The following is a 12,727-nucleotide window of genomic DNA, read 5'->3' as shown; positions in this document are numbered from 1 at the left end:
ATACCTTTTTTATGTTGACTGCGTGAGTTTCCTAAAATATATATCACAATTACTTGAAATTTATTTAGTATTGTTTAATGGAATTCTGTGATTTAATTTATAATCTTTGTATTTAGACAGGTTAGAAGTCTGAGATTGTCTGGATGTGTCTATTTAAAAAAAGTGGGGGAGGATAATTGGTAGCTTTTTAGTGAAAGTCTGAACAAATGTTTTTGTTAAAGTGCAATTCATGGGACAGTAAGTATTGAGTAGAACTTTTCCCAGAGACACACATTGTGAGGGCTGGTGTGGGAGACAAGTTCATTCATTTCGTCAAAGTCGTTCAGTGACCGTAGAAAGGGAGAATTCGTGGAACGCGTCTATCTGCGCATGCGCCAGCGTCTTTTTTTTTCCCCCTTTTCCATTCACTTGGTTCACGACATACCGACATGGAGGTAGGAAGGGCGGAGGTGAAGATGTGAATGAGGTTGATTTTCAACAAAGCATGGAGTGGGACTTAACCGTATCTCTTCCTTACGATAAGACAAGGACAAAAGAATTCGAATTTACTAAAATTTAGTATCCTTAATTTTAGTAAAAAATAAGAGGGATTCTTCAAATTCCAGAAAGGAGCAACTTATTTTTTTATGTACAGTCAGTAGGAACGCTTGGTAAACATAACGAAAATTACGGTCCCATTAAGTCATCCAACGACGGTTTAAACCAATTGATCTTTTTTAAATCATTTAATAGCCCCCTCAAACAAAACGGCACTTTCAGTGAACAAATATTTTTGCCCAATTCCGAATGGCATATTAGCTCAAAATTGAACAAACGAACGACAAAAGCACAATTTAAATACTTAATCTGCTTTCTTAACAGTGAAGAAAAGCGGTTGTTCGGAATAAAACATTTTTGTCTCCAACACGCGAAAATTTTGCTTTTCGGCAAAATGTAAGCTCCGTAGTCTTTTTAATCAACAAATTCTGCAAGCTAGTGCCGGAAATTATATACGTTTATCTTACACGTTCCAGCGTGTTGCCATTTAGTAAAGCGTAAGGTATTTTAACTTTCAAATTTAACCTGTCTGCTGTAGCATGACAAATTAAGATTTAAAACCAGTAAACGCATTTTTTAAGAATATATTTCTACTAATTTAAATAAAAATGCATGTAAATCATGAAATGTCTAATTATAAATAATGAATATTTTATGAAATTATACTAGTACTCTTTAAAATCATAATATAGTTTTCCTTTTTTATGATTTTCTGTATTAGGCGGCTGGCTGAGCAAACAGGTAAAAAAAAAAAGACAAGTCTGCCATAGTGAATGAATATATGTGACTGTTGCGTCCAAGTTCATTGGACTCGTAAAATTGTAAATTTTTTCCGAATACTTTTCAGATTTTTTTTAATACTTTTATTTCATTTTGAACTGAATGAAATGTGCTCAGTATTTTTCCTGAAATTGAGATTAATAAGAACACAACTAGGTTAAACACCAATAAAACGTAATGCCGTATTCATGGGGATTTGATGTTAATAGAATTTCTGAATTTTTCTAGGTAATACAAACTTTATTGTATTTTTTTGTTTTTAAAGTATCTTCTGTATATTTTTCCTTTTCACAAATTAAATGCTGACAGTTTTTATTTTCGCTACCAGACGTCCCGCTTTGACCGGAACAGGTCCGGTTTGAAGATGTGGTCCCTGCATCCCTTTATTTTTGAAGATTTTAAAAGTGCTAAATATGCACTGTTGATATCGATACAGTTCTACAAGAGTGTACAACATTTTATGACAGATGTTATTTTTACATTGAATTGTAGGAAAACTTTTTTGGTGAATCACAATCTTTTATTTCTCTAGACTACAGTGGATTAATGTGCAAACTGAAACTTCAGGCGAAAAATTAATGAAATTGCCTCAAATAATATAATAAACGTGGGTCAAATTTTTCAGGAAGTAGTGATTACAAAAGCCTTTTTTAATGAGCTAATTATTCAACTTGGAAAAGTTAATAAACATTTCAGTCATTCCAGAATAATAATAATCTCTCGGTCTTGTTTAAATAATACATCTTTTCAGCATACTAGGCACATCGGCACCATTCGAAAGAGTTCTAAATAATGAATATCATACGGTCTAAGGAAAGTAGAATGGCTGAGTTAACCATAAATTCTACCAAGCTTCTAAATTAGCAATGAACTAAATTACAGCAAATTTTTTATGCCGTCAAAAATTAAAAGAAATTTTTTAAAGAAAGTTCACGCTAATGAAAATATTACTTAAGGTATGTTTAGTTAAGTTTGAAAAGAAATTTATCATACTGATGTTTTTAATTTCTTTATTTAGCCTTTTTCAACTGTAGACACTTAGTAAGTTTAATTATTTGTTGTATTTTGCCGTAATTGTCCCGGTTTGAGCATAAAGTATAAGGCTTTAATTAAAGTAACTATTGTTAAATGCATGTAGATACGTGTGTATCGATATGAAAGATAAAAAAATAGTATACCGTAATTCTGAATTAAGTTCTGTAACATGGCATCTTCCTCTCTGTAACGTATGTAAGAAATCCAAGCCAGAAACACTTCCCTTAGGCATAAAATGCGATCGCCCTATGCTTAAAACGTTTCTAAGAAAGTCTTGGCCTCTCCCGTACTTCCGTTCTTTGCACGACACGGACATATTTAGAACAACTTTTTGCTTCCCGACTACGGCGTTCTGTGTGCCTCTCCCCTTCTTTCTGCCAGTGCTTAATTCACGTATTCGCATCTGCCCCAACTCTTGCCAAATTTATTTAACTATGAGATCAGCTGTTCCCCATTTCCGGTCTCCATTCATTTACCCTGCAGGGGGGCTGTGTTGTTTGCTTTGTGATTAGATTCCCTTCGTTTTGTTTGTTTAATACGGAAAAAGTATAAACGCAGAGCGAGAGCGTAGTATCATCATATTGAAGATTCAAAATTCCCTTTCAGTCAGCTTTTGCTATTTAAAAACGAATTCTTTCCATAAGTACGGAGAGTCTGGAAATTTCTACGATAACCAGCGATATGATATTGAATTTTTGCTTAATTTTAATTACTGTTGTGTTGCCATTTGAAGAGTCGAAATTTCCCCATCCTCTTGAGAAAGAATTCAGTTTTTTTTTTTTTTTTTTTTTTTTTTTTTTTTTTTTTTGTTAGGCTTAACGCTTCGAAGCTATATTTTTGAACTAATTTTTCTATTAGTTTTTAATTTTTTAATGAGATAGTCTTTGATTCGTTAATTTAGAATGCACAGTGCGCGATGAGATTTATAATGGATATTTGGGAAATATTTTCACCGTATTGATAAACATTACGTGCAGAGTTTTAAAACTTTATGCAAATAGTTGTAAACTTGTATTGAGTTCTAACTTTTTTGGGGGGGGTACGACTATCAGCATGAGTCATTTTGTATGTTAAGAATAATACATTTCTAAATTAAATATAATTATTGCTGAAATGTGCCTAAAAGTTAATTTTTAGCTTACCATATTTCATTTTGAACCAATATTTATATAAAGTATTTAAGCATTATAATAAAGAATTTGAAACATCTATTCAGATTTCATATTAGTTTAAGGGAAAAATTCCATTGTTTTTTTATACGTGTATAGGGGTTAACATATATTCTTAGCTATGAATTCTGTTGTGTGCTGGTAAACGTGTCACGGAATAATGCAACAGTTATTTACTAAGTATATCAGCGCCATCTAGTGTGTGAGAAGAAAATGTCCTTTGGCCTGGAATGTTAATTCCTCTTAAGGAAAGAAAAGCTGCCACTTCCTGTCTGCTGGTTTTTCTTTTTGAGGGCGTTAATACTTGATTTGAATGCTGAAGTGATCAAGTAGCAGGCAAACACTGTATCATCGTAAAGTTGTAGTGTTTGTTCTCGGTGAAAATATTCTTAACATAACGTCATTTTAGCGTATCATAGCGTAATCATTTTAAAAATGATTATAGGCTGTTAAGTAAATTAAAGTACCGTCTGTTTTTGTCAAGAATTAATAAAAATTATTAATGTTATTTGTCTTAAATATTATTAACGGTACACGGAATTAAAAGCTAGAAAAATATTTTTAGACCTTCGCAAACACAACTTTAGTCCTCTCTTCAGTTCGGAAAGAGGGAATTTACTACCTAAGGAGGGAAAGTCCCCGTGTGATCCAGTGATACTGTCATCACATGATTTTTGCATCTTAGGTTCATATGAGCAGAAATTACGATTCGTATTGCTTTGAAACCTGGAAACCAAGCATGTTTAATTTTTTCATAATTTATGAATTTTATTTGAACAATGCATATTTCTTCGCTTACTTGGAAAATTTTTTTTTAAGTTACTAAAGGTCATGGAACTGTATTATCAGTAGTATATATAGTGTAGAAGAAAATGGTCCTTAGCGGGGTATTCCCAGACCGTAGATGATTCAACGTGACATTTGTGTTTATTACAAAAATATTTTTTTATTTTGCAGCCAGTATTGATGTTAATGCATAATTTTAACACGAAAATTAAAAATAAATGTTATGATTATTTTATTGTCTAATTATTATAACTAAAGAATTTTTTTATCCTGTAATATACATATAATTAAGCTCAATGATAAAAAAATGTGTTAAATAATTCTCAATGATAAAAAGTGTTAAATAATTGTTAAATATAATCTGCAATTTAGTATCGTAAAATTATTATCAATTATAATTATTTATTGCAATTTATCATTATGTAGCAAAACTGACTTCCGAAAACACTTATGTTTACCAATATATAAGTAAATACTCGAAATTAAACACAGCATAATGAAACAGTTACAAAGGATGAACAATATTTCCGCATAGATTATTTAAAAGTACTTTTCGCTTTCATTCTGTGTTTTTAGAATGTTGCGAAAATAAAGTGGGGAAACAATTAAGAACTGAAAAATCCCAACCACTAGATTCATGAATAAACTGGTCCAAATGGCTCATGCTTGTTTCCTCTCATGCTCGCGCCTGCGGCGGTCGAACTGTAGTTTTGACTGTAAATTTACTTCAGTGGAGTATGAAAAATTAACCAGAAGGGTGCAGACTTCGAAAAGGATATACTTGGAATGAATTGATTTGAGGAAAATGTATATATATCTGTCGGCATTGAATAAATTATATTCTGATTATGTGTATTGCCATAAAATTGGTTTGAAAACTGTGTGTATTAATGTATAAATATTTTTAATAATGAAGGATGAGCTGTTAAATATCAACTAACAGAATGAAACTGAAATTTTTCTCATACGTTTGCCCAATTGTACTGGACAAATGTTTAAAATTTTTAAGCATCCCATATATTTTAACTGTTTGCAGTGTTAGTGAAAAAGTACTGAGAAACTTCCCTAAGATGGCTACCTATATTTCTTAACGATTTTGAACTGCGTATATATATTGTGTAGCGGTGATTTCGTTCCGAATTCATCTTCAGAGGTCAAGAAGACACAAATTTCTCCATTGTTAAAATGCAGCAATTTAATACTCGTAACAAGAAATATGATTTCATCGTTACATTTTACCACAGTTGAAATATTTTATCTAAACATGCTTCTTATTATGCTTAGCTATTACAGTAAACAAAGCACAAAATGGAATGTAGGCTTCCACCACAGTATGTTTGTAAAAGATCACTTCCAGCAAAACTTCAAATAAATGCATTTCGCAGTGTACGTGTTTTTTTTTGGGGGGGGGATCTGTCTAGTATAACACTTCGCAGTTCTGTAGCTTTTCACAAAAGTACTCGTACACCTCTTAAGTATGACAGAGCACAGTCAGTAATTACCACTTCAAACTACTGAGGATGTTAAACACAAGCCAATATAAAAAGCTTCAAATGCGTAAACTTGAACCTCTCAATGCTCTTGAGCTAAACTCTGAATTTCAAGTCTGAAACTAGACTGATGCTGTCTGCGGTCTTATCAAATGTCCCCCCCCCTCCCGGTCCGCCGAGAAATTAGCAGTACCTTCGATTTCGCGAATTTGCTTACAGTTGTATAGGTATATGACCAAATGGTCGGTAAGTGTGGCGAATTTTTTCTCACCAAATTTGGCAGCAAAAATTAGTCGCCAAAACCATCCTCACAATAGCGGTAGCTATTTTACCTCAGTGTTAAATGGGCATTCGTAACAATAATGTACTTAAATAGATGTCACTTAATGAAACAATGTTTGACCACGGCTGATTTGATAACATTAAACAGTGAAGAAAAATATCCTTTAAAATAGCAGTGAAAACTAAGTTTAATATGAATGCAACTCGAAATGTATAAGTAGGTATTTTCTTAGCATTTTAATTAGGAAAATGGATGTTTATAAACTGTTCATAATATTTTTAACATAGATTATGTGCTTAACGTTATTTCTGATAATGAACATAGATTATCTTATGTATATGCATCTTAATATTCTGAAGGCATTTCTGATTGGAAGAGAAGAATATGCCAGTGTAAAATTTTAAACAAAAAAAAAAAAAAAAAAAAAGCTTATCGTAGGTGTTTTGGAAGAACCCCTTCCCCGGGCATGGGCAAGAAAATTGGGGGGGGGGCTGTTTAAAGAAGGTTGTCTCTGATCATCGCCCTCTAAATCGAAATTGAGCTGTTTGGCGACATTTCACTCACACTTGGCAGTTTTTATAATCGATTGACTTTAATTTGATGGCTTGACTCTAGTTTAAAAAAATTATTCTTTAATACTTTGATCATGTTAACCGAATTGTTGATCGTAATGAGCGGTATACTTTTCATGTTTTCGTATACAAACGGGCGAAATTTAGGCAAATCGATAACGGAACTCGTGAGAGATGGTTTATTGTACTTTGAAAAACATAAACACCGTTTTCATGGTGGGCATTATCCAACGATGGCGATTATGTATTTCCGTAGAAAATTAGTTGGCTGTATGTCCTGTAGTGAAAAATTCCATTTTTGCATAAATTTATTTAAATAAATCTTATTTTGTATAATATACTTAAATATTTTTCTCTTGCAGGAAGGACTAGTCGCTTTTAATAGTAAACACCAACAAACGTCTGATAAAGGAACTCCTGTCAATGGAATTGGTGGTTTCTGGAGTACATTAACGAGTAAACTATCTGGTTTGCTTAGCAGGAAGTAAACCACACAAGAAAAGTTATTAATGCTAAGCGCTTACTTTTCACCAGCTTCTTGTGAAAAGTTGCCCAAATAAATTCGGCAGTCTTTGGAAAATCACTTTTTTAATTAGTTCCTAACTTGCCGTACGTTGGTCAAAACAATAGGACCCACCATGCAAATAGCTACGTGCATACTTGTTTATAATTTTAGGTATAAATGTGTTTTTATTTTATGAACATTTTTTATGAAAATAATGTTGAGTGGAAAATTCAGTAAGTTGCAAGAATAAATAAGTCTTAATATGTTGACTGCTGTACAAAATTTAACATACCTCATTTTTGAAAAAATATCATGTTACGTCATCTTCATTTTTGTGGAAAAATCTGGATGAGTGAATGTTTCGAATTTTCATCACAGCGTGTAATAAAGGGCCTATACGTAAATATCCACTTCTTTTCAGAAGTGCTATTGTTCACTTGGTAAATTATGTGTATCCTGGTATAATATACGTGAAGAGTCAAAACGTGCTGTATGTTTTTAAGCTTAGGTTTATTTCTTGTTCATTGTGTTAATGAGAACCGTATACTGGTATTGAAAAGAATCAAATGTCTTCTTGTATGTTCTGAATAAAGATTTTTAATGCATTTGTGTGTAGTTCCTTTGTGTTTGAATATGCTTTTTAATGTATATTAGTCAGATTAGCATTAAAATGAATTTTACGTAAGATTTTCGTATATATTCAATAACTTCAGAGCAATCTGACGACTCTTTGCAAATGGGTGCTGGCGTTTTTTATCCACTCAAAATAGTTTTATAATCCAGTTTACAAAAAAATATAAATTATACGCAGGCTTAAGAATTCTACATAGGAATGCTGGAGTGGAAAAACAACGTTGAAAAGTAGATATAATTCGCTATATCTGTAAACTTAGTATACCCATTATATTCAAAATCTTCCTATTTGTTATAAGATTGTAAAGCAAATTTTTCGTAATTTTTACGAACACTATTCAAAGTTGAAGCTTTTGCTCAAAAATAACGAATTTCTCTTCTTTTGTTGCACATGCCGCCTAACAACCATTTTGTCGATTTTAAGATGTACATAGTTAGTCAATAAAGTCTGCGTACATCAAGAAAAGTAATATCAAATCCAAATTTTAAGGTGCGAAAAAAGTAGTTTCTTAAAGTTTTATTTTTTAAATATGTAGTTTCAATAAGGGACTTTGAAATTATTTAACTGTAATATTTTCATATCTAATAATTTATGCACACTAATTTTCAAAAGATTATTGGCTTTGATTTCTGGCCACTTAAGTTTGCGTACAACGCGAAGGAGGCGGGGGATTTCTTATCTAACTTTTAAACTTCAAACTTGAGAATGCAAAGAAGGTTACACTTTCAAGGTCATTGACTTCCGAAGCAAATTTCACGTTGATTGGAAGTTGTTATTTCTGTTTTATTTGACGAAAATGACAACCAATAAAGAAATTCCTTTAGTTACGAGACAACTAATTATCAAATTGAGAGATGAATGTAAAACTCTTCGTTATATTGATAAAACCATTGGAAAACCATTTTCTAGTGTGCAAAGAGTTATTCAAAACTGTCTTGACACTGGTAGTCTTACTGTAAAACCAAGATGTGGGAGACCGAAGAGGCTAACGCAGAGAGAAGGAAAATTTTTTTTACGAATTAAACAAAATCCTAAACTTTTTGCTGCAAGCATTACAAAAGACATTTTTTTTAACTAGCAACAAGGAAATTTCTCCTGAAACCGTACAAGTGCTGCTAAAGGCCGATTATCATGGACGCAAACCTAGGTCTAAGCCATACATTTCCGAGACAAATTGAAAGAAAAGAATTGCTATTGCCAAAACATTTAAACTCTTCGCAGGACTTCTGGAACAATGTAATTTGGTCAGATGAAAGTAAATTTACAATATTTAATGTTAATGGCTACCCTATTGTATGGAGAAAACCAGGAACAGAACCCTGAGAAATTTAAATCCAACTGTCAAACATGGAGCTGGCGGTGTGATGGAATGGGGGTGTATGTCGTCGAAAGGAGTTGAAAATTTTCACAATTATTGATAAAGCCATGGATAAGTATGTTTATCTGGATATTCTGAAGAAACATCTACGAGACAGTGCCCGAAATTTAAACCTTTCTAATACCTTTATTTTCCACCAAGACAACGACCCGAATCATACAGCTAAAATTGTGAAGGAATATCTCCTTTATCACACTCCAAGACAGTTGCGTACTCCTCCACAGTCACCAGACCTCAATCCAATCGAACATTTGTGGGCAAAATTGGAGAAACGAATTTGAAAACTCAATATTACGTCGGGAAATGAGCTAATTAGTAAATTGCAGGAAGAATGGGCGAAATTTACATCGAATGACACTGAAAAACTAGTTCAGTCAATGCCCAGATGTCTGCAAGCTGTTTTGAAGAATAAAGGATATCCTACAAAGTAATGTAAAAAAACTTATATTTTGCTTTTTTTGAAAGTGTACGCAGACTTATTGGAGGGAATTTCTGAGTTTTTTGACAAAATATTTTTGAAAAAAATGTAAAAAGTATTACACTGATATTATTTACTTTTTATTTAAGCTTACAATTTTAGCTAATAGAAGAAAAAAAATGCAATGATTAAAATACATTTTTCTATGCTTTAAGTGTTTTTTTTAATTTAAAATTTAGTCTGTACGCAGACTTTTGTGACTAACTGTATGTACAGTGGCCCACATTTGTTTTGGGGCAATTGTATTTTTGAAATTTATTTCCACAAATCCTGTATTATGTATTGAAACATTTTTTATAATGTTATTTTTTCTCTATTTTAAACCTTGCTAGTTAAAAAGTACTAAATATAAAAATATTCCGAGTAATCAAAAGGTGATAATCCCACCAACTCCGGGACACTTGAAGGTTTTGCTGAAATGTTTTTCGAAGACTACGTTTCTTGTCTATAACTTTGTTTTAAATAAAAATGCATAAGAATTATAATCTGCGCTTGAATATTATTTTATATCTGAAATTGCTGACCAATGAACAGATAGAAATTTAATTTTTTCCCCTCTAGTTTAAAGTCATCTTAAAGATGCTAAAAGTATTCAAAATATTTTTGGTGTAAAGTGCTCAGTTATTTTTGATATTATTAAATTGAATTACAACGTGGAATTTCAAAATGCACTTCATTCTAAGGGAACAACGAAGGGATTTAACGTGTGGAAATCAAGCCAGACTTAAAAACCCATTGCTGTAAAATTTGGCGGCGGTTTAGAACAGTGTTCAATGAAAGTTCGCTCTGAAATTGTTAAAAGAACCATTAGAGCAGATGGCTACAATGTATTAGCAAGAAGGAAATTCATCAATCAATTTCGCAAAATCCACGATAAACAAATATTTATCACATTAAAACAGTGTTTGCAAACTATTTAATGTATTTGAATCCGATGTACGAATTATTATGGGGGGAAACCCGCTGAAGTCTTTAATTCCAATAATCTATTGCCTGTTGCGGGGGGATTAAAACCGTAAGTTTTGGGATGTTGTGCTGTTTCTGGAATGGGGAACTTTGTATAGATAATGATGTATACCAGTATTAATCTCTAAATATTCGGTATGAAAACTCAAAAGCATCTGCAAAAAAATTTGGAATGCAAAATGAATTCAAGTAGTCCTAAATGTTTGCTTGTAAAGTTACATGTACAACTGTCCTGAAGTAATCGAAACTCTTCTATATTCTGATTAAATCCTAGAACATATATTTAGTGGATTGGGGAAAAGAATAAGTAAACATGCTACTTTGAAATTTCTTCTGAAAGTTATTCTGACGGAGAATTGGAACAAAATTGAACATTTCTACGTAAAAAAAAAAAGTTAGTTGAGTTTATGCCGAAGTGCATGAAAATTTAAAGTATATCCAGTGAATTAAACTGAATGTCCCATTACTTTCAGATGTTTATTAAATATATACTCTTTATTCAAAGTGTCACTTCAACACTTCTATTCAGTGTTTACGTGAGTTTATTTTCAGAACGTTTGAATGAATTAACATTTTTTTACCGAAAGCGTATTGAAATACTCTTTTCAAAACAGCAGGTTTTAAAAAAAGATGATCAATAACATATGTTAAAAAAAAGGAGTTTCATTAATATTTAATGCTCAACAACCCAAGAACAGATGTTAACCACTGTAAAAAAATTCGATTCGAGAGTTTTCAAATGTGACAATTATTTCAGGCATATATTATTACGATATCGTTAAACTAAAATATTAAAATTACGTGTCTTGGAAAAAGAACAGGAAATAAGATTTTTATTTCAAAATCACCACCTTTCATTTTGAAATTCAGAGACAAGATAATAAATATTGTAGCTATTTTTTTAACTAAACAATCAGATTTAGTTAGCTCACTGTTCCACAAAGCATGCAAGTCAACATGAACATTATCTCTACATAGCTGCCAACTCTCCCGGTAGGTGGTACCAGATGTACCGCATCTGTCTTAAATTTTAGCCCTCATTAAAAGGAAATGTTACCCAGCACGAATGAAACGTAAGCTAATTCCATTTCCCGCACTTCTAATGATTTTCAGAATAATTTTTCTGTTAAATTTTATTTCCTCTGAATTGCATTTATTTCACTTGATCTCTGTGGTAACCTCAATCTGAATTTACTGTTAACATTTGTAGGATGTTATGTGTAGATTCAAGCAATATTTATCACTTCATATTTGTGTTTAATTTTATTTTACCTCAATATATGATATAGTTTATTCACGCAGATACACTCGTGCGCAAAATTAAGAGAATTTGCAATTGATGTCTATTTTTCGTAAAAATATTAAACCAAGGTATTAAATATACTGCCAAAGAGTAATGCAAATTTTCAGTGTCGAATACGTTAGCGTACACGCACTTGTCTTCGGAGCAAGTTTCAGTCATATTTCTATGCTTACTGGCCAAATAAATCGATCTTGTAAAGCTCAATAAATTGTTGCCTTATGTGCCCATGACGTAAGAATTATAAGGTGAAAGTCCCCAAGATGGAGACCTACATCTCGTTAGTAAACGCTAAGAAATCAAAGAATGCACCCTTCCCAAGAGTCCAAAACATGGGAGAAGTCATGATAAAGCCAGTAAATCGAAAATACAAAATAAATCTGCTTTATGACTCAAATTGAAAATAAAATATTAAAAAAAAATGAAATAAAATCCTAACATGAATGAAACATATTTACAGTATGTAAAATAATCGGAAAGAGACATAGATATACGTTTAGGTGCCAAAATAGTGATCCCTTAGTCTGTATGCTGCGAATGGCCTAATTCCTTGATCTTCCGGAATAACTTCATAGTCAGTTGAATTGAAGAGAGGAGATTATATATTCCTTATGAATTGAGGATCAGAAGACATACATTCCTATGTTTAAATTCACACAAAATATGAAATAAATTTAGGATTTGGGTTTCAAGATACGCATGGAGAATTACGTATGATTAAAATTTGGTGTCTCTAGGTGTCGCCGTTTTTCCATAGTGCGAGGAATATGCATACACACGCGCAGATTCGACATTATTTAACTAGAGAGAGATT

General features: G+C 32.1%; 1 protein-coding gene across 2 annotated transcripts in view; it reads left to right on the top strand.

Moving 5' to 3' along the window:
• LOC118185593 (bcl-2-like protein 1) overlaps positions 1–7,762 on the top strand; it is a 52,443-nt gene extending 44,681 nt beyond the window's left edge. For both annotated transcript variants that reach the window (XM_035355480.1, XM_035355481.1), the window contains one exon: positions 7,015–7,762. In XM_035355480.1, the coding sequence (XP_035211371.1) occupies positions 7,015–7,140 (126 nt within the window). In that variant the 3' untranslated portion in view covers positions 7,141–7,762. The remainder of the gene's footprint in view (positions 1–7,014) is intronic.
• The last annotated feature ends 4,965 nt before the right edge of the window (positions 7,763–12,727 follow it).

Source organism: Stegodyphus dumicola, chromosome 1, assembly GCF_044657685.1.
Source record: "Stegodyphus dumicola isolate Sdum_Otavi_A_Nest chromosome 1, ASM4465768v1".
In the NCBI taxonomy this organism is placed as follows: Eukaryota; Metazoa; Arthropoda; class Arachnida; order Araneae; family Eresidae; genus Stegodyphus; species Stegodyphus dumicola.
Note: the sequence above shows the minus strand (reverse complement) of the source record. Positions and strands in the feature narration are given on the sequence as shown.